Consider the following 25,425-nt stretch of genomic DNA (forward strand, 5'->3'; position numbering starts at 1 on the left):
CTACACGTATCAGGAATGCCGCGAATTCGAGGTGTGGCTCTCGATTCAGCCCCCTCTCGCCTCCTCGGGGATACCTCTTCCTCCTCCGCCCTCTGCCTACTCGCGACTATTATGATCGACCACATTCGGATTCCAGATCCGGAGGACATCGATGGCTCCGGCGAAGATATCTTCGTCATCGATCGCCACAGATCCGATCTCTCAGAGACCGTTATGCGCTCGTTGTTGGACGGAGATTTCAAGGACGGATAGGGAAAAAGGAAAAAGGAGATCTGCGAGCAAGAAAAGCTGCGAGCCATTTGTGCCGTTCGAGGAGATGGTAAAAAGCGATCGGAAGCTTGTCAATGTTTCTCGCTGTGGTCATTTCTTTCTGTCTTTTTTTTCTTCCTCGAGTTTGCTCGGAGAACTTTCGAATTAAAGAATCGTGAAATTAAAGAATTCACGATGAAAAAGGGGGAAATATTCCGGTAACTTTTGTTCGACGGATCGAAAAGTGAATAATAACAGAACGCTGGTGCAAAGGTTTATTTAAAAAAAAAAAGAAAAAAAATAGAAAGAAGACATTTCACATGCATAAACGTAATATCCTTATCTCACGTAAAATTAAATCGATTTCGCTGTGTCGACCATTTAAAAAAAAAAAAAGGAATCGTGTATGCATCACGATAAGAAAACAGATAGTTGGCGGCGTATTATCTGTAATGTATTAGATGAGAAAATTCCCCGATAACGAAATGCTGCTCTTTTTCAAACTACAAACGTACAAAAGCCGTTTCAACTGGCACGAATAACTCCATCAGCGATAGATACACGTCCAAACAGAACCAATCTCTTAGCAAATAATCTACATATAACTATCGAAAAAAAAAAAAAAAAAGATCTCGTACATATTCTCAAGAACGCTGTTGCACATTGCTACGTACATCTGGTACGTAGAATGCGGAGAAAAATCGACACGCATCGCGAGATGTTTCCGCTTCGAAAATTATTCAAAAAACACCGTGCACGGTGCGAGAGAGGAACGTTTGCAGTCGGGAGGCATCGTTCCTAAATATTGAAATGTATTCGCGGGAATGGGGAATGCGTGATTTTCTTCGCGGCCCTCTCCTCCTCGAGGGACCTGACACGTCACGCGGCTTAAATATTAAAAAGGAATATCCGGCCACGCGGCAGAGGACGAGGAAACGTACGATGAATGAAACACGTCGTCGAACGTCCTTGATTCCGTTTCAGTTCAAGAGTCAAGTGTCTGTCGTTCCCTGGACACGCCGCGCAGGAATCGATACGGTGAAAGTTTTTTCGTCGGTTCGACGAAAGTGAAAACGGTGGATTTTCACGACGGTGGGTGTGCCGTGGCGAGCCGTACTCCTCTTGCGGATGTGTACACGTGTACGTTAGATCGGAGGGGGAGGGAAGAGGGAGGGGAGAGCCATAACGTTGGCTCGTATTACTCGACCTTTTCAACGAGAGTCCTCGAAACGGACGGAACGCAGACCACGTTGGAAGTTGGAAAACGAGAAAATATCCAGAGGACCATCGACTATAGGAGATGGAGGGAGGGGAGGGCGAAGGAAGAAGCTGCACCACCAAGCTGTGGCGGTCGAGTTACCGAGAGTGGAACGCACAGAGAATGTGAAGTTTTTCGGTAAAGCTGTAATGAAAGTGTGCAGTTCGAGCGTTCCATTTGTGCGCCCGAAAATAAACATTCTCTTGGACCCCCCCTACATCCTGACCCTTCTTAGGAGGACCGACAATTCTCGTTTTCCCTTGTTCGCTTAGGATCTATAGAATATCCGTGGAAATTTGCACGGATGTCTTTGTCCAAGATTTATCGAAGTTTCTTTACTTCTAGAAAGTTTAAATGTTATTTTATTTTATTTTTCTGTTTGTGCAATATTCGAATATCCACGCCATTTTCTCCGAATCGTTACTTTTTATTGTACCACATTGCAGAATCTTATCTTCGGTCAATCGTCGATATCGAGAACATTTATGATAAATGAAAGCTTCCAGGATTAACGAAACGAATTACTTGTATCTATAGCCTTGATGATTGTAAATTATTTCAGGTTCTGAGTAATCTTTGATAACCACCTTGAGAAAGAATTTATCTGATATACATTCCTGCCCGTCTTGGAATATCTTCTATTTTTAATAAAACTTTAATATAAATCATGTTTTTTATTCAAACAGCTAATACGTTGGCACTTTATCTCGAAACATTTAAATAAGGGTGTATGTACTATAAATCAACAATTTATTCCAAAACAGATATCAACCTTCTATTCCAACACGCGCACATTTGAAAACAAGAATCCCACTATAAATCTCATCTCTGGAAAAAAAATACCTCCAAATATTTTTACCTATTCTAAAATGATCTAAACCAGTGTTTCTCATCCTCTCATACGAATAACAATCTTCTCCGACCAATATTATACACGCTGATAAAACGTATAGAAATAAATAACGATCCAAGAATTAATAGAATTATTACGATTCTACATCTAAAAATAATCGATCCTTGGAAAATCCGGATTTAAAAGGAAGGAACGGAGAAAGGAATGAAAAATTCGAAAAGCTCGCTACAAAGATGACGAAAAGAGAGGAAAAAAGAAAAGAATACTATTCGCACAAAATCCCAAGAAATCCAAGCCAAGTATCATTGTGCACGATTACATCCTGTACATTTTTCACGTAGCAGACGAGGATTAAGATGGGCGCGGAGCGTGGCAAGTACAGTACCAGCTCGTCTACCTGGGTTCCGGGCCGAAGCAAATCTTTGGGACCATTAATAATATCGCCGGCGCAATTATCGGGCCAGCTGCTACGTTCCCTCGAGGCCCCCATTCTCGGCCTCTCGCAGCAGGTACGTATGTACACGACTAGAAGCGAGATTTCGAGAGTGTGAGTGCGTACGTGTTTTTCCAAACCGTAGAGCCAGGTACGTAGCCACGGTTCCCTAGAACCCTTAATTTCTGTTATCTCATTGCGGTTCGCCGCTTGGTCCGCTCTCTAAAACAATTCCAGGGCCCACTGGCTGACCCCGAAAAACGTACTTTAGGAGCAAACTATGTATTAACTATGTTCAGAGTTGTAGGAGAGACGGGCATTGGAATTACAAAGATCGCTTTCGAAACCGGTCGATTTTACGAGTACCCCGAAAAATGTACTCTCGGAGCGGGGCAAGGCTAGAATAATGGAGGAGGATGGGGGAAAAAAAAAGAAGGAAGAAAAATTTGTAACAATGGATTATAGAGAAACCATAGAGAAGAAACGTGGACGTCCGCTTGTAAAATTTTATACCCGGCCATTATTGGCTTCCATTTTCCAGTAATTATCTTTTTATTGCGTTATTCGATCATCGCGCGATCACCTCCTCTATTTATTAGTCCCTGCTCTGCCTCCTTTTTCTATCCTCTTCTTCTTTTCTTTTTTTTCTTAATATGGTCGATCGACCGGATGTATCGCTTCGAAAATGTACTTCCTGCTGCCGGTTAAATACCCAACGAGAGATTTAAGAAGGAAAAAACTTTTCTTTTGCACATATTCTTGTACTAGACTAGATTACGATATATGAGAGAAGTTACGTTTTCGATGAAGCAACAATGAAACATTACCAATAAAAGAAATATTTGAAAGATTTTGTTTTAACAATGAAATGAACGAACCATGCTAATGTTTATTGATTAATATTTACTGAGAAGCCAAAAACTGGTCGGCTGGATTTATTAAAAAATCCTTTACCTTCAAAAATTAAACGATTAACACTCGAGCAATTCTCTAGAGCAATTCTCTTCTTGCCATAATTAAAATAAAAACGCGTAGAAATACTCTACAATCGATTTTTCTTCACAAAAAAAAGAAAAAAAAGATCGAAACCTTGCCAAAATGTTGCATCTTGTCGCGTCAATGAGAACGCGGCTTAAGAATTGTTTTTAAAGCGCAGAACGACAAACCGCGACAAATGGCGACAAACGGTGACAAACGACGAAGTTTGCGCTCCAGCACCGACAATTGACCGTCTCCCAGTGACGAATGTATGTACATCATTTTGCGGCCGCAATCTCGTGCCCGTCAATTCATTAATTAATCGGTGGACAGGCCGCGCGTCGCTCACTGCGTGCACGTTGCCAATTACCGGCACATTGTCGCGCATAAATCATTAGCAAACGTGACGCTTCCATAATTCGGTTAATTTGCACTGTTTTTGCTCCGCTTTGCCACCGTGTACCGCTTATATTTCAATTTTCTATCGTGGACCAATTCTAATCTCTATTATCGATACAGGATAAAATTATTTCAAATCCTGCGTGATTTACGAATTCGAAATAGGAATTGGAAATTTGGTAGAAAAAGTGTAGCGTCTCTCGACAAATTGTCAAAATTTTCCCAATCCTCTGTCGCGGATCTATTCCTAATCTCGTTTATCGAAAGTACCGTAAATCATGTTTAAAATAAAATTGTTGAATTTCTAGTTTTCTATCGCGGATCTATTATTATCGATATGGAGTATTATTTAAAATTTGCCATGATTCAGAATTCTGAATGAATCATGGTGAATTCTGAGAGGTTGCTATAAAGGTATACGCTATACATTCTGATAAATATTTAAGAAATTGTTGTATTTAAATATGGGAATTGCGCTTAAAAGACCGTACACGTCGATCCCTATCTAACACGAATCGTGGGAACGATAAAAATCAGCGATTAATGTCGCGATAGATTAAAACTGTTATCAACATTGAACAATTGAAAAATTTGCAACGATTTCTACATTGTAAATTTCGTGAGCTTTTAATTCTTACGTCGCACGATTCTTTTATTTCGTCACAGTATTACGCAGACAACAAAATTACAGAATTAAAAGATCGATAATCGATCCAGATAAACTGAGCATTTTAAAAATAACAATCATTCCTCTCCTCTCCTTTCTCTTTATTCCATTTTCGAATGGAATAACGTACGATTGATGGAATTGAGAATCGTACAAAGGGAGAGTAGTACTGGCAATGGTAAAGTACTTAATAAATCGTCCCGAAAAGATACGACCTTCGTGTGCGTGGAACGTTCCCAAATGCGAGGCTCGTGACTATCGCGGCTTATCGAGATGCGTGTGAGTCAGTCATTAATAAAAGGGTCGCAATGCTCACGGTGAAAAGCGGAGAGAGCGAGGGCTCGTATCGATCAAATAACCATCGGCCGCCATGTGGAAAGACATTGGCTCGGGGGATTTCCGTTTCTAGTATGAGCCATGGCGTTAATCAACCTTGCAAATTCATCGTAAAAAGAAAAAAAAAAAAAATTGAAAAGAGAGAAGGAGAGAAAGAACGGAGGACGAAATAAATATTTATAAAATAAAATTTTCCAATCATTCTTCTTCTCCTTCTTCTTCTCCTTGTTTTTTTTTTATTTTAGGATTGAAAATAAATTTATACGGTTATATTTATGAGGTTGATTAACGAATCCTCACAAGATTATAATTAAAATTTACCTTCGAAATATCGATTTCTATTTATACGTCGAGAGAAACGTTGGTTCGAGGAAAGATTTTAATAGAGGAAAAAAATTCGACCTATGGGCACGGCGTAAGAGTTGTGTACTAGTTGCCGAGATAATACGTATGCGTACATTTGTTACGTGTCCAACATCCCGTGCGTCCAGGAAGTTTCGTATCGAATTTATCAAAAACACGACGGGAAGCCTGTTATAAGATGATAGGCCAAGGAGAAAGTGAGCCAGTGTACGGTAAACGCTGACAAAAATTCTAGTAAGAACAATTACTGTGAAATCATAGTTGCCTTGGCGATACAAAAATTCGAGCATTACATTCACAGTTAGTTAAGAACTTTAAATGAAAATACTTAGAGGAACTTTAATCAGAAACTTTAATTACAAACCGTACCTCTAAACCGTTAATATTATAAAACAAGTTCAACTCGATAAAATGTAATATCCAGAGAGAATAATGAGCGTAGAAAAATGAAAAAAAAAAATAAAAAAATAAAAAATAAAAAAGTAAAAAAATCGAGAGATGCAATCAAATATCACGCCACGTTATAATAAAATTCTACGCTTTACAAGTGGAATGTTTCGATTCCAAGAGAGGTTACTAAAATCAAAAAAAAATCCTACGTCGACGGATTCCTAGCAACCAAATGCGTAATAATAACAAAATCTTGAGACGCGTGACATAGTCCACGCGGTGGAGGACGTCGCTTCAAGAAATTTTTCCACACGAACGTTCTGACCTGGCTGCTTTTGATACATTGTTGCTCGAGTTGAAAAGGAGCGGTGTTGTACGTTTAGACCGTGCGTTTTAGGACTGGAACAGTGTGCACGTCACGTGTGTACACGCGGCGATGAGTTAGTGTACGTGGTGCACAGCCCGATTTATTGATCACACGCGTCGCACGCAATATACGACGCGTGTGCGTGTCGCAACGAACGGCCTACGAACTTGAAACAAATTCCTAGTCTGGAATCCTAGTTGTGACATGTGCATAGGAACCGGCCTGCATTAACATAAAACCGAAGGGACACGAAATTCAACGACCGATCGCGGTGGGGATAGAAAATCGAGGAATCATTCGATAAATATGTTAACTATGTTAATGTAATGGCTAATGAATCATTTTAAGAAACCTACGACTCGAAACATTGACGGAATTTGGAAAATATTGTTAAAGAAGAATCGTTTCGCTCTTCGTGATATTATTTCGATTTGTTTTATTTTGCTCCAATTCTCTTAAATTTTTAAAAAGTTCAGTAAATAATTCAAGAAATCGAAGTATTCAATAATGAAATTTTATATGATGAAATATATGAGAATAATATAATAGAAAGCTTAAGATATACATATAAAAATAATCACTACAAAGAAATCTTTTTGAATTTGATCAAGAAATAATCAAGAATACAATAATCGATTGTCAAGAAAACAGACTGTATCAAATTGAGATTAATTAAAAATCACACGATCCTGAAAATTCACAATCTTTTCATAAACGATAATCGATTTAAATTCAAACAATTAAATTCATCGATCAATCATTCGAACGAATGAAAAAAAAAAAAAAAAAAAGGAACGTACTTTTAAGAGCTGGAATAATAAAGTCTAATCGGAATGAGATGAGTGGAAAGGGATTTGGAGAAACGGTTGGCGACGTAACGCGGCTAAGAAACGGTAGGCAAGGCGGCAAACAAATTAACGAACGAGTCATTCGAGCGAGACGATTACGATACGATCGTTTCGCTGGAGACACAGATGAAAAAAGCTAGAGAACTAAACTCATCAACTATGAACCAAAGCAAAAACGTGTTACTTACAGATCGTACGTATATAAACGGACGATGATAAAATGATATACGGCTACTGTGTGGACTCGAAACCGCGAGAAACACGAGCCTCGTGACACAAACTGGTGCAATTGCAATTCACGCAACTCTGCAACACGATTATACTGTGACCACGGATCCAATATCGCGGAAGAATTCTTCGATGTAATTTTAAACACGAATCTCGAAGGTGTATGGCGCAGAGAGAAGAAAAAAAAAATGGCGACAGTACGAGCAAGGATTTTCGCGCGTCCTACTCACGAAGTCGAGTCCACGTAATTTCTATAAAGGCATGACTACGCAGCGAGAGCAGTGACGGCGTAGTTAACGACGTGGGCCGTGGTCGATCGTGCAATTAACTTTAACGAACGGCGGCCTTGCGATTAAACTTAATTAGTATCGCGGTAATAACTCGTTAATAATCAGAGCGGTGTAGCGCGTCGCGGCCATAACACGCTCATATTCTTCGTGCACGTGTGTGCACGTGCGCTCGAGACGCGATTTTAGAGCATGCATGTGTTCCATTTCGTTTCTCTCTTTTCTTTATCTGTTTTATATATTTACGTGACTATACGTGGACCAAGGGAAGAAAGACACGACGAGAGATGTACGTTTAGATGTACGTTAAGGATGGACGTTTGAATCGGCGGAAAAGGCTCCCTCCTTCCTCCTTCCTTTTTTTAACGACGACGCTCACGACGTGAAGGCGTGTACATAGCGAACCAGCACAATCATCACCAACAATCAACGAATTGCTAACGTAAGAAAATCATCACGTATGAAATTTATCAATTCACTGGCCGTGTCCGTTGGCGGCACATTTTCCTTCCAAGCTTTTGGCCAGGGATATCGTTTACTTCGTGTGTATTTGTGTCTTCAACGATGGAACACAAAAATCGTACAACACCACCAATAGGATCCAAGTTTTCGATCGGTTTTCTTCGTGTTCCCGTTTCTCGTTTCACTTACAGACAAAGGATTATCGTTGGTTGCCAGCAAAACACATCGAGACAGCCACCATTGAGGAACTCGGGACTGAATATAAACAGACAGAGAGAAGAAAACGTTCGGAGTGTAGAACCGGCACTGACTGAATGATCGACTGACTGACTGAATGGCCGACTGGTTGACTGGCAGCGAGACGCGCGCTCTTCTCTGTTGCGAGTCTACGCCGGCGAACCACTGCGTTCCTTCTTCTTCCTTTCCGTGTGTGTTTAACAGGCTTTCCCTCACACTCGTTAGTCCTTCGTATCCCCCGGATAGACAAACGTAGCCTTCGACAAGCCTTTCCGGCTTTTCCACACGACGATACGGAATATGTACAAACTAAGGATTCCCGAGAGAATAGCGTCTCTGTCAGCCGCGTATCTATCGGACAAATAAACAAGAGGGACGCGCAAGCGACGAGATTACGATCCGCCGTGGAAGAGAACGGTTAAACGAGAAAAGAGAACAAAAAATATATAGAAAAATAGAGCGCGCGAGACGTGCTCCGTTCTATCCCGGACTGTACTTAGTCAAACGTAGCTGACGAACAAACGTAAAAACGTGCACTACCGTCTCTCTCTCCCGGCTGCGACGAGCGAGGCGGTTAGAAACATCGAGCACGAACCTGATTGCGGGGCGGCGCACCGAATTATGGGCCGCTATGCGCTTTCGGCGGCCTCTCGCTCCCTCTCCACCATCTAACTCTCTCCTGCTCTCGCTATCGGCTTCCCTCTCGCGCTACCCGGTATTCCATCCCCACCATCGGCTGTTGACTTGCCCCCACCACGTCGCCCCGAACCTCTCTGCTCGTGCTAGACGACTCACTCCCACCAGAAACGCGAACACGCTTCTAGAGTCCGCTCTATACATACACGTTCCCCTACCAGCGTTGTATTGTTGGCGCGAGCGGTAGCATTGCCCCTTTGCGCCTGACTACGAACCTCTCTCGCGCGAGAGCAACGTTGCCACCTTACGGCGTAGCCGCGGGGATGATGAACGTGGTCGGCTGAAAAGAGTGTAGCATCGTCGCCGCGCGGTGACTCGCGCCGATACGCGGCCGACAACTGGCTCGCTCGGTACACGCGTTGTCACGGATGATGGAGGAACGCCACTTCCGACCGGAAGTCACCACGCTCCTGCTGCTGTCACCAGACAGACGATCCTTTGTCGCGGTTGATCGATGATTGGATAACGCAACGGTAGAGCAGGTAGCGGGAAAGGGTTATTTTTTGAGAGAGAAAGGAAGAGTGCGAAAGGGGAAAGGGAATTGTTTCTATATTTGGAGGGGAAACTTCTTTTTTTTTGTGTGGTATAAGCATAGGGTGTCTAGGTGCCAAGGATATGTTGAATCTTATTGGTTTCTTTAGAGGTTTAGGGATAGAATTTTTGTGAGTTTCGTTTCGTGGGCTGAATTTCGCTGGTAGTCTTTCGTTATAGACATATCAACGAAAACGTTCGTTTAAACTCTCGTTAATTAATTATTCCACTACCCCAATGATGGAAATGATGATTCCTTTAATTCCACTATGATGTCAATCGTTGTGTGTAAAAGTTTAAAGATATCATAAACGAACACTTCGTCTTTAAACGACCAATTTAAACAATTACCGTAGAGAAAGACGATGTTCTGATTCCAGCCACCAGCATGCAGCACTGCATAGGTATCCACGCTGTTACCATTCAATTCGTGGTACTTTATTTTACGATCAATAACGTTCGATTAGAACGTGACTATTTGTTTGAAATAGATGTGTCTTCATCGAAAGTTAAAATTGGGGTAAACTCGAGTGTTATCACTGCAGGTCGGTAAGGGAAACGAAATCACGGAATGGAATCATGAGGGGAGTGACTGTTTCTCTCGTAGAAAACTGCAGATCTTCGTTTCTTCTCTCTTGCAAGTGTATTTAGTTTCTTTCATGACACTTCTTCTACCCTCCGTCAGATGTCGGGACTATCGATCGAAGGGGGTGGTTTTATCCCTTTTCAACGTTATAAACTTCGAATACCAGAACTAGATAAGATCGAATGAAACTTGATATTCTCATCGATTATTTATGAATATGTATCTCTATATATTTATTATCTATAATCCGTTTGACTAATTACAACTATTAATTGTATTAATTTTCATTCAACTCAGATCGTCGCATTAAGCATTAAGTAAGTTAATAACATATAATTAAACGAAAACGATGCTCTTAACGACTATTTCACGACAAATAACTTAACGACGTATAGTCGTTTGGAAATAGACTACACAAGTGCAACGAGAGTCAATTGCAATAACGATGTTTGTAATGCAATTTATTTTAATCGTCAGTTTACGTTACTCGACAACGCTATTTCTAAATTGAAACTTAAAACACGTCACAAAAGCGACGTTTAACGAAAGTTCATCGTTAATTCATCGTACGATGCGAAAGTCTCTTCCAGCAATATGATTATCCATCGATGAAGCATCATTGAAATCATCGTCCTCTTATATCTCTATCTCCTCATTTGTAATTCAAATAATAAGAGAAAGAATAAGAGAAATATCGGTGAATTTGAACGGGACTGATCAGAAGATATCGAGTATATTCTTCCTTCACAATCTATCCATCTCCTCTACGAATATTTATTTATTTATATAAATAAACAGACGAAATCTTCAACAATTCCTAAAAAATTAAAATTCAAATCAATGGAATCTCGATATCTATATTATCCATACCGCAGGAGTATCCATATACAAGGCTGTTACAATGAATGCGGTTGAAAGCAAGGTCATCCCTTGACACTTACACCCTGCGATCCCAGAAGACCGCCAGCTCGTCTCATCGAACCGCCTGCTACAGACCTCAAGTTCCACCAGATCATTTCCAACTTCCAGCCACCAATCCGATCGAGCCACCTCTATCGCCGATACAAGGTGAGATTAAGAAAAAGAAAAGGATCGGAAACGCGACCACGTGTCGAGCAACCCTCACGCCAGTGGAGAAAGGCGCGTGTTGACGCGCCGCAGCGTAGCTCGCGTGCGCTGGCGCATGCGATCGATACTTTAGACAGCCGGGGTTTTCACGTCCCCGCGCGACGTCACGATACAAGAGCCGAGCAAGACCGAGGTAGGACGAGGCCGACCGAGACCGGCCGAGGTAGCGCGAGCCGCGGTAGCAGCAGCCGTCGACGCGAGCACGGCCCCAACCGTCACCGTCGTTTCGACGTCGTGGACACTTTCTTGCCGCCGGATCGTCCACGCGGAAATCCGTCGTTCGGGTCGCGAATAATCCTCGTTCCATTTTCCCCTGTAACGGCCATCGAGCGCGTTATTCGGGTTAATCGCTCGCGGTGGGACGCGAGCCGCGCGCGAAAGTGTGATTCGCCAGTGGTGTGCTCGTCTTTTGACTTTGGAAAAGCTCGCGAGAGACATACTGGGTCGGACCTACAAGTAAGTTTCACGATACGACTCCGGCTCCGTGGTTACTTACTTACACAATTTCCATACGGTGCTCCGTCCATACGCTCGTGCCTTTGGAATCGCGACTCGTAACGCAGGATGGATCGATCCTTTCCCCGTATTCTCTCATTTACGGAATCGAATTATCTGGAAAAATAAGGCGGCGATACCGTTACGATACCCAGTCGACGCGTCACCGCGTCCGACTCTCGGTCTGACTCGTGACCGTCACATTCTACTGTCGCGTAACGCGCTCCTTTACGCAATAACCTGTGAAAAGATCGTAAGAGGTGGTGATCGAAAGGGGGGAAAATTACAGAGAGAGGGTTCGTTAGAGCATCTTTCTGCTCGAGAAATAGAGGGGACGGTTTAATGGTCGTGTCTGAGCGGAGACAAACCGCAACCCCTTTAGGTCGCAGCGCAGCTGAGCTCGACCGGGCGCGACCCACAACCCTACATTCGCGGTCTGCGGCGTGACCTAACCTCAACTCACCCCACCTTGGGCCGAGCTTCGTTGCCACCCTCTCTCCTTCGAAAGGCTGGAACGTCGGAGAGGACGGTTTACGCACCGTTTCATCGTTTGATTTCATGCCAGTTCGCGCCTCGCAACGTTCCTTCCGCGTCTCTCTTTCTTCGAGTATTGCTAGAGTAGAGCTATTATACCCGTGGTCGGGAGACACGTCACGTTTTGCGCTAACCACTCGAGGTAGCGATGCAGAGAGCAGCCATAACTTTCGAATGCTCGGGTCTGACCTTGGCAGAGAGAAGTTCCACGTTTATCACTATCAATGGTTTTCGTCTTCCATCGGTGACACTTTAATTAATGGTCATCGATTTAACGAGTCGAGGTTCGCATAGCTAATAACTGTTCCAACGATCGTTGAGGTAACAGTTTTGATAAAATTTGTGACTGGTTTGTGAATGAAATTTTGTGATATTAGAAAGAAAAAATTATTTTCCCGGAAAATTTAATCGAGTTACGCTTTTGAAAGTGTTCGATATATATATATTATTTAAATCGTTTTGAATTACAATTTGTGTCGATATGTTACGGTTACGAAAACATCGATTTGTCGATCCAAGCAAGAAACGTAAACTACCAAAGACATTGACGAAACGTTGGATAGAGAATACACGAGGAAACAATGGGGGAACACGTGTCATTGTGTCAAAATAGCTTGGCTCGCTAAATTTAAATTGAATTATCCGTCGCGACGTATGGTAACGGCGTGAAAATTGAATTTACATCTTACGTAGTTGCGCTAGTGTTACATCGTACGCCAAAGACTGTGACGACTATAGGCCCCTTTATCGAATAGTCTCGCCTTTTCTTCGCGCGCGTGTGTGTATGAAAACATATCCACGGATATTTTCGCGCGGCAAACTATTCCAATCGTTAATCTGTTCCATCAACCTCTGACCGATAAAACGTGTTATATCGTAATCGTCGTGACAACTTTTTCATCCAACATAACATAATAAAACAACAAATATTCGCGTTCTTCCTAACTTAAAAATATAATCTAAATCCAATCCAATAACAATAAATTCAAGTATCAATCAACCGGCCAATTTACAATCCAAATTCGCCGCACATACACACATCTCCAACACCTCTCTCTCTCTCAATCACGTCCAATCGTTTCGATCGATCCCGTATTAATCTCTTCAACCCGCCTTTATTTACAGATTTATTTACACTCGAAGCGCGTCATCTTCAGCCGCCACTCTCTCGCTACTTCCGTTTCTCCACTGCCGCTTCGTCGCCTCTAGTCACCCACTCGCCCCGTGAGAACGAGCAAGTAATCTTCTACTTGCGAGAGACAAAACGCCCTAATAAGAACGATCTCGAAAATCTTGTAAAAAAAGAAGCTCCTCTACGAAAGAGGAGAAAAGAAGAATCGAGAGGAGGAAGGAAAAAAGGAAAAAGGAACGAGAGAGAGAGAGAGAGAGAGAAAGAGAAGATCGGAAGAAAAGAAAAGAATCGGAGGGGAGGGTCGCGTAGAATCGCAAGTGGAAGAAGAAGAGTTGGGTCGTGAGGGGTCCAAAAAGCGTAGCGTTCGGGTGTGATGTGGTGGAGCCCCCCGAGGGGCCGCGGGGGCAGGAGGTTCGAGGCAGATCGGTGGTGAGGGCCCCAGGCACGGCTCGGTTGCCCCGCGGCGAGGTCGCCGGAGGGGCGGGGGACGAGGTAGGATGGTGTGACCTCCGGCGTTATCCCGCCCGACGCGGAGGTGGTGCTGGAGGTGGCGGAGGCGGTGGTGGAGGAGGTGGCGGTGGAGCCGAGCAGCTGCTGCTCGACTCGCAGGAGGAGGAGCCGACGGCGATGTCGAGGCAGCTTCGCGGTGAACGGGACCACGTGAGCCGTTGCGACCTCCAAGAACAACGCGACTTCCGCGACCTTCGGGACCTACGCGACCGGGACCCCAGGGATCTCAGGGATTACCGGGACAGGGACATCAGGGACGACAGGGACGACGTGGAGAGGGTGCGGGACGATTACCTGGATTACGATCATCATCCTACCGCTGCGTCCACCTCGGCGCTCACCAACAACCCGGTGAGTTTCTTATTTTGCGTTTCTGCTTTTTTCCTTCGAATCGATAATCCCGATCGCTGGATCGATCATCCGTGATTTTACGCTTTCTCTCTTTTTTTTTTTTAATTTGATAACAACAGCCGGATCCGCAATTTTGTTGGACCAATGAATCCGCTGAATCCGTGTTTTTCTTTTTTTGAATTATCGGTTTTTTGGGACGAGAAACATGGATTTGATAGGGTTCGTAGAATAGGGTGATGAATAGAGTAGAGTTGGGATTGTAGAGTTTGGGGGGTGAGAGGTGAGAGTAGGTAATAAAAGGTGGGAAGAAAAAGGCCACTTGAGACTGTACAAAGGTCAAGGTTTTTGATACCACTGTTGGTCGGATGGTGATAAGCAGTGGGTATCATTATTACAGAAGTAGACTTGAAGGAGCTTGTGAATGCGAGGTGTGAAAGGGGATGAGGTACTCCACTTTTTGCATCAAGGTCAAGATTTTTTGGTACCATTTCTAAGGAAGAATGTTGCTCGATGTTTGATATTAATTTTGAAATCGAATTGTTGTTTCAACGAACATTTTTTTTTCTTTTTTTCTTTTTGTATTTTTTATATTTGCATCGCGTGCAATGTTATTTGTACACACGTGGAGGAAACAATAGACGATATCGATTATTTAATTCGAGCACTCTATTTTATCTGCCTTTCATACTTATCTTTCGCCACCTATATCGAAATATTCATTAATTTTAAAAGTTTCACGAAAGAAGCGTACTCTCTCAACACTCCCAAACGTCCAACAGATCCAAATTATTTCATATACGAGCAATAACGTTATGGAAAAGTTAAAAGCTATTTGTCTTTTCTTTGAAATTCACATCTATCGAATCGTCGACACGCATCTATTCATCCTGTTTACGAAGTTTGAGCATACGGGGTGTGATAGATGTTGCACAACGTGCCGTCACATATGAAAATTTCCAGGAAGCAATATCCACGCACAGAGAGGGTGTCTCGTTTAAACTTAGAAAAACACGTATATATATATAGAAATTCGTGGAAGGGAATTGCGAGCATTCGTCTGAAACATTTCTCTTTGATATTTCGCCTACCATTGCGCAACGTTACGTTACCATTACGTTACCGTTTGCACGCCATTCCCGCTGTACTGTACAAACTTTCCATCAACCTCGGTGGTACTCGTCGATCGAATCCTATTTTCCATACCACGTACCATTACCGATCGTTAATCTCCCTATAATTTATACACTTTACTCCAACATTGCATTAGTCGAAGATTACGCAATATCGCGTTTTCGATAATTTATAGAGAGCTCTGTCCAACCATCGAGCGCGACGTGATTTATCATCGACGCTTTTTTTCTTTTTTCTTTTCCTTTTCCTTTTCTTTTTCTTTTTTTACAAAAGAGGAATCAAAAGTACTGAGATATCTCTCGGTACTTTTTCGTAAGGGTAGACAGAATTCCAGAAAACTAGTTCACCGGGAAAGGAATGCGAAGAGTCGCCTAATTTATTCCGGCTGCGTTCACGCGAGAGAGAGAGAGAGAGAGAGAGAATGGTGAACGCGACGGAGAGGAACGTAAGAAAATGAAAGATGGTCGGGATAGTCTGATCAAAGCAAGTCTCCTCGGCCTGTTTCCACCGTCGTGTCGTCCCTCATATCCACGCTATTCCAACGACCAACCACTTCATTTAGCGCTTCTCCATGTTTCATAGAGAGAACTAGTTATACGCCGGCGACCGCAGCATCGTTGGTGCCCCTCATTTGCAGCTGCATTCAGCCGGGCTTGGCTCGGCTTGGCTCGGCTTGGCTTTCTCCGCGATAGAGGAGAGCAGGCCCACTCTCTTTTTCTCGTCTCGAGGGTCAGAAGTGCTAATGAGACAGACACGAGATGATGGGGTGGAAAATGGAATCGAGTCTCTTTGGAACGCTTCTTTTTAACCCACTCCCCCCTCCCTTTCTTCCCTCTATTCCCGTGGATGGAAATAGTCGTGACGCTTGCGTACGCTTTGGAAAACTGGGCCATGTTTTGTACCGTGGAACGTCGTCCACGGTATCCCCAAAGATCGTAATAAATTTACGCGGCAGAGACAAAGGAGAAATGAATAAAGGAGGAGAGCAAGCAAAGTTTTTAATTATTCCACGCCGCATGGCTCGAATCGAAGTTTCGCGAGAGAGTCCTCTATTTCTCAATTTTCCTGCAAGATTGTTTCGTTTCGTGATTGCGAGGGAAAAGTTAGCCAAAGTTTTAGCTCCCTCGATGCTCCTTCCTTGCCAAGATGCTCGAGCCTTTTAATTTTTCATACCCTTTCAGCGATACGTTTCTCAATAATTCAACGTTGAGCTTTATCACGTGCCAGAAACGCGCACCTATTTATCCACATACGCGCATAATGATTCAAGAAATTATACACCTGGACACACTCCGCTCTGATTTATCCGTTTAGCTTTCCACTCGATATGCAAATCGGTTTACAACACGCTCGTTTACAAGCCGAGTTTACGAGTCGAGCGCGAACGAGTTTCTTTCAAAAACTTTTTCGAGTAATAATATTCGTTTTCGAGTAAACACACTCAGGTTCATCGACCATTTACGAAACACGCATCGCCGTATTATTCACATACATACGAAGGTATATTGAAACGTTATGCGCATATAATTCGCATACGCCGACAGCGTGTTTTCCCTTTCTCCTCCTCCTCTTCCTTTCCTTCCTCGAGCGTCTTTAATCGTCATCTTTACGCGTGTTCCGGTATCAATCACGAGCGTGTTTATCAAAGGCAACCCTTCACTTATCTCGATCGCGTATGCTCAACCCGGCGCACGCTTTATAATCGCGGTATACACCTATAATCATGCAAATAACTGGCCGCTTATTAAAATGCAACTATATTACTATATATACCGACCATGATAATCATGCCAACTTAATCGGGACTTTCCGGTGGCTTGTCACACGGTATACAGCCAATTATCGATCATTTTTCAATGCCAGAACGCAAAAGCGACGAGGTGTGCGGTTTTTAAACGATTGATTATCGTTCCTCCGCACTAATATATAGCCCAGATAGTGGCTAACAAACGCGAAAAGTGCGCATTGTGACAGATTCGTGAATTAAACGCGTTAAAATGTACGATATGCTAATATGTTTATAATTGATATTTATCTCGAGAAATCTTTCAAGAATCGATTTCGAAGAGGGGCTAAAAGGATAGATAAAAGAGTTGATTAAATTATATAGGCAAGAAATTTAACTCTTCGAGGCACAAACAGATGTCAAAAGATGTTCCACCGTTTTATACGATAATGGAATATTTTTCAACTTCGTTTAAACTAAAATTAGAGATAATTGAAATTTCAAAAAAACTTCTGTTGCGCCTAGAAAATTCTTTTGAAATAAAATTTTCTTCTTTCGTCGCACGATTCTCTTTTTATTCTGAAAATTTCGTCGCAAAAAGTTAAATTTGCATTAGATAAAATAAGACGGAGGTAGTACTGTCTCACTTCGTCTAATACTCGAAGAACAAGTTTTAATGCACGTTTTTGTATATCAATTTTCGGGTTCGTCTCTAACCTCTAGAATCATCCGTTAAATTTTCCATTTCAAAGATTCTCGGTCGTGAAAATTGGGACAGGTGAACTCGTAATCGAATAATCGAGAGTTCGATTTGCAAAATTTTCACAAGATCTCCTCTCCATCCGATTGGTGTGCACCGAGGATTGCTCGTGCGGCGAATGCAAATGAAATTTTGCATATTTATGGAACATACATAGGTACGTGGCTCATATGCAAGCCACCGATCTTTGAATTTGTTTATTCGCCGTGTTTTCTCATTGATTATCGCGCGGTTCCGTTATCGCGTTGTTAATGGAATGTAATTACTAGATTCTTACGATTTTTACTCGTGTTTGATGTTTATCGTTGTGTATCGTCGTGTTTAATTAAATGTTAACCCTTTTCAATAACGAAATTTTGAGGAATACGAAGAATGCTTTCGAAGAGTTAGACCCGTGTTTAGATGATGTTTCTAAACATATTCGAATAATCGGAATAGTCGTAAGATTTTCTCTTTCATCAATTTTTAAGAACACTTGGAACGATTTCTTTAACTGCTGAGAGTACCGTTAAAACGATAAGATGGAAAAATTTCAGGCACTCGAACAATTTACAAGAATATTATTAAGATTTGTACAACGAAGATGTCCGACTTAGACTTAATCTCGACCCGTGTTTCAAAATTCAAGATGTCTCACCTCGATGAAAAATACAAATCGATCAAGTTTCGCGGATGGATGTTTCAATCTAAGTTATAAGTCATCCGTGACTCGGATGATCCTCGCTTAACCCAGATTCACGGATATATCCTGTCGTCTCTCAGGGTGTAAACTTGGTCATGCGAAGGTTTTTTCGATTCACCGCAAAATTGGCGTCGAGCGAAACACACTTTTCGAGTACTTTTATTTTTCCGGGCCTAATCCCGTCTTTTCGATTTCAAAACACGTCTGTAACAAGGAAAACAACATTATTTATCCGCGAGATTAAAATTTCGCTTCCGAAATATTGGACGTTTCGATGTCAATTTTAAAGAAAAATTTGCAATTGCTAAAAAAACACGAAGATACATTCCTGATGCTGAAAAAAAAAGAATCGCAATTTCAGCACACCAATTATAATGCATGGAGATACCCGTTGAAAGGTATAGTTACACCGTTAACAACCGTCAAACCGCGCAAATCGTTGCCACAGCCATTCCCCCCGGTCGTAAACCACCGTGTGAGAGATTGGCCGTGGAGGTGAGCGCGACATTTCCACGGTTACACGCCCCGGTGTACATCGAAATCGCTCGTATTACGGTCTAAAAAGCGCACGCTCATGCCACATAACTCAGCGTTTTTTTCATTAAACCCGCGCCTCAGACCGGAAAGCATTAAGGTCGCGGAAAGAACAATCCCCGGGGAAAAAAAAGGGAAAATACCTGGATAATCGTGGTACAAGAATGGGCGCGATGTTTCGACAGACCCACACCCACGCATCGTACCCAAGTTCACCGATCATCGATCCCCTCTCATCTCCGCGAGACGGTGATGCAGGATCGATTATCGCGCGCCAGATAGTCCCCGAAGTGCGTCACGCGCTAAAAGATTCAGAGGCACGTAAATAGCTTCTGCTCGGCCAGGCCGAGGCTGCATCGATCTAACTGCATCATTCGACGCAACGGAGCACGTTAGCGGACGCGCTACGCTGGAAAATGCCGATACGCTATTTCCCTCCTCCCCCTCTCGAAAAAACATGGGGGCGTTTTACGAGGTAACGCCACGTACGACGCCACGTAAAATTCGTCGATCGATAGAGGAGTAGACGAGTAGTTTCCTTCCCTACGCGTGCCTTCGTGTAATATATACGTGTACGCGAGGATGGAGCACGCACACTTCGATCCACAGAGTTCTTCGGGCTAGTGGGTCTCCGATGGTTGGTCGCTTCGAGTCTCCAGACCCGGTTCCATCGAATATAGGTCAGTGTACAAGCCGGCAAGAGCAAAAGAGCACCACCTCAGACTTTTAGCCGTGAGCGCGGCAAACGATCGTCCCCGCTTTGGAGCGAGCTAGAGCGAGCGTGCTGCAGGCTCAAGGAGTCCGCTAACGGCCAAACGGGTTTGCACGCCCGTCGTTCCCTTCCTTCCTCCTTTTTTCCTCTCTCCCTTTCTCTCTCTCTCTCTTTCTTTCTCCCCTTCCTCGCCGAGAAAGGATTCCTTCAAACAATCCCTCCTCTCTCTCTTCTTCCCTCCTCCTTTTCTATCCGCGCGCAGCCGGACCGCGGAGTGAGGTCCCTCCCGATTCACCGTCCAAATTATTCTTAATGGACCACTCGCGGTGTGCGTATATATATATATATATATATATGAACCGGTCTACTTCTCTCTCGACTGGCAGGAATCCGTATAATGCGCCTCTCTTAGCGTTTCCTAATTAAAAGTTCCTTTGTCTCGTCCTTGATCTTGTTCCATCCACGCCACTTTTTTTTCACACAAGGATTTCGCGTTCCGCGCTATTACGACCGAGCTTTCTTTCGACGAAACGATGATAGATCTGTTCTCTGCTCCTTCGATCGATCGAGATTTAGAGGAACGAATCTTCCTTCCTCCTTCCTTTCTTCTCGCGAACAGAAATTTTTCGCGCTTTCGATTGTAATAGAGCGCGAGGAGGACACGGAAAGATTTACGTGCAGGAACGAAGAAGATGGCGAAGGATAAGGAAGGATAAGAAAGGAAGAGGGATCTCGTACCAGAGGTGGGACGTGATCGCGAGGGGCTTTGTTGTTCTAGGCAGGCCAGGCTTTTCGGCTCCGCTTCTAGACCGTGTTTTGTTACACCGCGCCATAGTTGCACTCTTCCGTTCCTCCCGTCTCCACCTTTGCCGCTCCTTAAACACGTTTCTAAACCGCCCGGCCGAGTCTTACTACGCCCGCTCCTTTCGTCCCCTTTTCGCCCTTTCGTCCGTCCGCGCACGCAGACAGGCGTACAGGCGACAGCGTGAAGCCGCTAATATAGAAGCGGACAGGCGCGACTGCAAAAAGGGAGAGAGGAAGGGAGGGAGGGAGGGAGGAAGGAAGGAAGGAAGGGCTCGCAAATCATCGTCGCAGACGATGGCTGCTTATGCTCGAAGCGCGTACACCTGCGGAATTGGTGGCGCGGAAAAGAAAGAAAAAAAGAAGAAGGGCCAGACGACCGCGTGCCTCCGAAATTGCAGAATTATTATTCTTCTCGGAACGGGGCCAACGAGTGTCGCCAACTCGTATCGTGGAATCGAAGGAGGAAACGAAAGAAGGAAAAGAAAGAAAAAGGAGAAGAAGAAGAGGAAGAAAAAGAGCAAATAACGAAGCGAAGAGTTGGAGGAGATTTCTCGAGACTTCCCTTTTCTAACCGGTGCCCCAAGGGCAATGAAAAACGAATATAACGCTCGGTGTGCACCCCCTCTTTCCTTTGCACCTGATCGGTCGAGACCCTCTGCCCGCTTAATTGGAAAGATCCACGAAAGATCGAGCATTGTTTGCGGACAAGAGTCGCGTGAAACACGCGAGCCGAGAATTTCTATGGTAGCTGAGAAAGAGAAGGAGGCAGAGAGAGAAAGAGAGAGAGGGAGAGGGAGAAGGATTTAGAGGGACAAGACGGATAGGTAGCTGGAAATCGTAATAGAAGTTGACGCCCTGAGTACACCTCGATAACGGCGGTCTTGGAATAATTATCGGGGAGCAGATGGCGCGACACGAGAAATTGGAGTTTCCGGTCCGGCTGGAATCCGGTTGAACGTGGAATAATAATCACGACGTTTCGACCGGTGGTGTCGAAAACAATTGCAACGTTAAGGTTTCATTGCATCGATAAAGCAGATACGTGGAGTCGCGTTTTCGTGACGGGAATATCGGGATTTCGACGTTTCTTCGATATCTTGGTCCCTATTGAAAGAGATATAACAAGTTGGACTTTGGATCGAATGATCGTTTGAAAATTTAATCGTAGAGAGAGAGAGAGAGAGAGAATCAAGGCTGAAAACGGTGAAGTAAACGCGCATTACTTGGCCAGAGAATTTGTTTGTTATTTCAGAGGCCATTACATCTATTCTGGTCTTTGTTTATAAGCAATTGGAAGTAGGAAACTTACTCGAGAGAGTAAGATGGCTCGTGCTGTCCGAGAGAGGAAAATTTTCGATCCTCATTTTCTCGAAAAACGAGGCATTACGCGTCTACGAGTTATATTATGCACTTTCCAGTTTACTTTCCGCCCTACTCTCCTCTACTTGCCGCATTATTTAAAGCTTCGCAATCGTTTCCTCGTTCGCCGGTTCGCTTAAAGATAGAACTCGTACGATAAATCCACCGTCACGATTCACTGAACTTCCGTTCAGCTTCTCGCTTCTGGCCCGATAAATCATTGCTCGCTGTTTCAGATTGGGTTTATTATTGATTGCACAACGCCTTCTTTTCTTCCTCTTCCCTTTCTGAATCGGCCGCCCTCTGATAAATTTATACATCTTCCCGAGTCTATCGTACAAGGGGAAGAATGAAAGAAGGGGAAAAGAAGAAACAATAGGAATCACGAATGTTGGAAGATTAATTAACTCGTCGCGCGTTCCACTCTTCCCCCGTCTTCCACGTTTCAATAACCATAACTTGTTAAAAACCGACGTAATTACCATCGCGTATCAAGATCTCGAGGTAATATCCAAAGATCGTCGGGTTTCCAAGTGAGAGCGGTCGTAAGTAAGGCATAAATAAAACATGATCTCTCGCGTTCGCGTGATACGCCACGGCGAGTCTCGTGCGCAATAACAAATCAGAAGGAGAGGGAAACGTGAGAGAGAGAGAGAGAGAGAGAAGAAGGAGAGGAGAAAAAACAGAGAAATTCGTCGGCTGACGAGAGGAATACATACGTGGAATAATCGTGGGGGGAGGGAGAAGGAGGATCGGAATCGGTAAGGATCGGCAAGTCGAAGCGAGAGAGGGAGACGAAGCGTCGGGATGATCCTTACGTAAAATATCGCGGGGCTATCCGCAGGAACGGTCGGCCGAATATTATTTCGCCTCGTAAAGATCCTGATGAGCGTTGGCCAAGGATTATTTAATGACGTGTGTATCTCTCTCTTCCTCTCTCCACGTCGGTGCACGAAGCTCCGTCTATGGCAGGTATAAAGGTATAAAGGTAAGCAGGGATGAGAGGAGATGGTCCGACGGGGGAGGAGAGGGTGTATACGCCAAGTCCGTCCAGGTATGCGCCGCGTGTGTTTGTAACCGCACAACCAACGACGGCGACGACTACCGAGGTTCACGCGTGTACGAGTGGGTGGAGCGAAAGAATCGTAGATGCACGCGGGAATAGGTGGACGACGAAGCCTTCGAGGTCTTCACGAACTTGAAGCTCGCGGCAAATGACAGGGGATCGGGAGGGTTAAACTAACTCCGTCCCTTTCTACCCACCTTCGGATCATCGACGCTCCCGAGCGTTGCTTTCGGCCACGGAGAACCCGTCTCTCTCCTTCCTTCGCCCAATGTATCTTCTCCCCGCTCTTTCTTCCCCCCGAACCGAGAACAGAGTCCTTTCTCAGGTAAATCGAAACAGGTACCAGCATCACCGACGTTTTTACCAATACCAACATCCCACCGAGATCCTTTTGCCCGTACGTCGATGCAACGAGGAGGAGGGAAGAGGAGGAAGAGAGAGAGAGAGAGAGAGAGCGTGCGTGTCTGTGTCCGTTCGAGGATGGATGAGGGGGCGTTTTTCGGTTCCACCCGCTCCAACGTCGATTTTTACCGTGTGTTTACCGCTCATAGACGCATAACATGCCCTACCTGTGCTAAAAATATTCCTATACGCGAGAGGAGCGTATCCTATCTACCTGGACGAAAACATTTTCTCACGAGGAACCCTGATTGTCCGTTCATTAGCGCGATATTCTTAGATGGATACCTCCTTTTTTTTCCCCTCCTTTTTTTCTTTTTTTTTTCCTTTTTTTAAAGGTGATCGGGGATGACAGGAATCGAATTGTAATAACGTGTATCGAATAATAATTATACACCGCGGGAGGATCGGTAAATTATAACGATTGTATTAAAATCGTCATAAGTCTTCAATTTCAACGTGTCTACACATACGTACACAACTTCGATTGCCCATTTTACGATACGTTGATGGTACGAATTCCGCAGGGATTTTTAGAAGAATTTGTTGTACGATCCTCGATTACAAACGAAGAGCATAACTGGTGTATCTATGGTGAGCTCATGGATCCGGAAAGACTGGATTATTTATAGACGATGGGGTTCGAATTACTTCACCTGTCCGGGATAATTCTCGTCAAACTCGTTGCGCCCGACTTTACAAAACCCTTGGTCTGGATCGTTTCCAAAAGAGGGAAGAAAGACCGTGGAAGGCCCGCTACGTACCTCATTCCAAGATTCCACGGCCACTTTATCATAGAAAATCTTCGAGAATGCAGCAGTAGGACTGCTAGCTACCTGACATCTCCGGGTGAGGGGGATGAAGGATCTTTCCAAGGGATCTCTCTGCCGGAGGAAAGAGAAACGTCGAAGATGGACATTAGTGACACTTCATTAAGATAATTCCGATAAATCCTGGTTTCCATTCCTCCTCCTCCTTCTCCTCCTTCCCCTTCTCCCATTTTCTTTTTCTTTCTTTGGACCAGTGAATTTTAGAAGAACGATAATAACAGCTGCCACTTGTTCTTAACTTGTACGTAAGAAATTTAAAACTTTTGGTCGTTATATTGAAATTCACTGTATCGTTCACGCAACTTTAGATAGAAAGAAAATATCGCGTGTCTTTTCAAAATGAAACAACAGGTAATAGCATAAAGAGACAATCTCATCTCGATACCTAACGATATTACCAACGATAAACCATAAAGCATTGTACGAATAACTTGCACAAACAAATTTCTTCGATTCGTTTTCACTCTCTTACTTAGAGAAACGGGCATAAAACCCACGCTATCAATATCGAAAACAGAGTCAACCATAATCTCGAGAAGTCGAAATCCGTCGAACGGATTCGCGATCCTCCTAGATCCTCGCACACTGGTTTCGCTAATCTAATCCATTTCGTGGAACAGATTATCCACGTGTGCATCCATCGTCCCTTCTATCCAAGTGAAACGCAGCTGCGGGGATGATTCGACGTGGATGACGTCTGGACTGGTAATTATTAATCGGGAGGGAGGCGAGGAAGGATTGATCATTTTCGCGAAAAGAATTGGGAGGAAAGAGAGAGACGAAGTGTACACGAAATTGGTCGGTGACTAGCGGACGAGATGGATAGCTCGCGAGCAATTTGGCGGCCTGTAACGAAGGGTCTGCGAAAACAAAGGATCGTCCTCTCTCCGGCCAATTGTTGCATTATTCATGCGTTTCTAGCAAGAAGCGGTCGTAAGCCATGCCCAGCCCCGGGACTGCTCTCCCCTCTTCCCCTCTTTCCATCACGCGGGCCCTCCCTCCCTCCCTCTCTCTCTCTCCTCTCTGTTCGCCTTCGAAAAATTCATTTTGTTCCCGTTGGCCGCCTTAGACGCGCCATTAATGCGGCTGTACGGCGAGGGCTAC

At 44.0% G+C, this 25,425-nt stretch overlaps 2 protein-coding genes and 1 long non-coding RNA gene across 29 annotated transcripts in view; 1 reads left to right on the forward strand and 2 right to left on the reverse strand.

Moving 5' to 3' along the window:
* The window catches only part of LOC107996185 (protein abrupt), a 69,205-nt gene extending 60,047 nt beyond the window's left edge, over positions 1-9,158 (reverse strand). For 6 of the 11 annotated variants that reach the window (XR_009832394.1, XM_017054109.3, XM_062083902.1 and 3 more), the window contains exon 1: positions 7,903-8,973. The gene's annotated coding sequence lies outside the window, so the exon portion shown is untranslated. Of the gene's footprint in view, positions 1-7,902 lie in introns of all 11 variants that reach the window. The other 5 variants (XR_009832393.1, XM_017054112.3, XM_017054111.3 and 2 more) reach the window with 5 other exon arrangements.
* Positions 9,159-10,373: 1,215 nt separating this feature from the next.
* On the reverse strand, positions 10,374-11,375 carry LOC133667171 (uncharacterized). The gene is made up of 2 exons (XR_009832396.1): positions 11,110-11,375; positions 10,374-10,985 (listed from the first exon to the last, which is right to left on the reverse strand). It is a non-coding gene; the product is annotated as an uncharacterized LOC133667171 (long non-coding RNA).
* Positions 11,376-11,409: 34 nt separating this feature from the next.
* Positions 11,410-25,425, forward strand: part of LOC107996186 (voltage-dependent L-type calcium channel subunit beta-2) — an 80,235-nt gene continuing 66,219 nt past the window's right edge. For 9 of the 17 annotated variants that reach the window (XR_009832395.1, XM_062083906.1, XM_062083916.1 and 6 more), the window contains exons 1-2: positions 11,432-11,752; positions 13,451-14,318. Coding sequence is in view for 16 of the 17 variants with exons in the window: in XM_062083906.1 (XP_061939890.1) it covers positions 14,085-14,318 (234 nt within the window). In the remaining variant the exon portion in view is untranslated. Of the gene's footprint in view, positions 11,753-12,315; positions 12,610-13,450; positions 14,319-25,425 lie in introns of those variants that run through there. The other 8 variants (XM_062083911.1, XM_062083921.1, XM_062083914.1 and 5 more) reach the window with 2 other exon arrangements.

The sequence above is a fragment of the Apis cerana genome, linkage group LG13 (genome assembly GCF_029169275.1).
Source record: "Apis cerana isolate GH-2021 linkage group LG13, AcerK_1.0, whole genome shotgun sequence".
In the NCBI taxonomy this organism is placed as follows: domain Eukaryota; kingdom Metazoa; phylum Arthropoda; class Insecta; order Hymenoptera; family Apidae; genus Apis; species Apis cerana.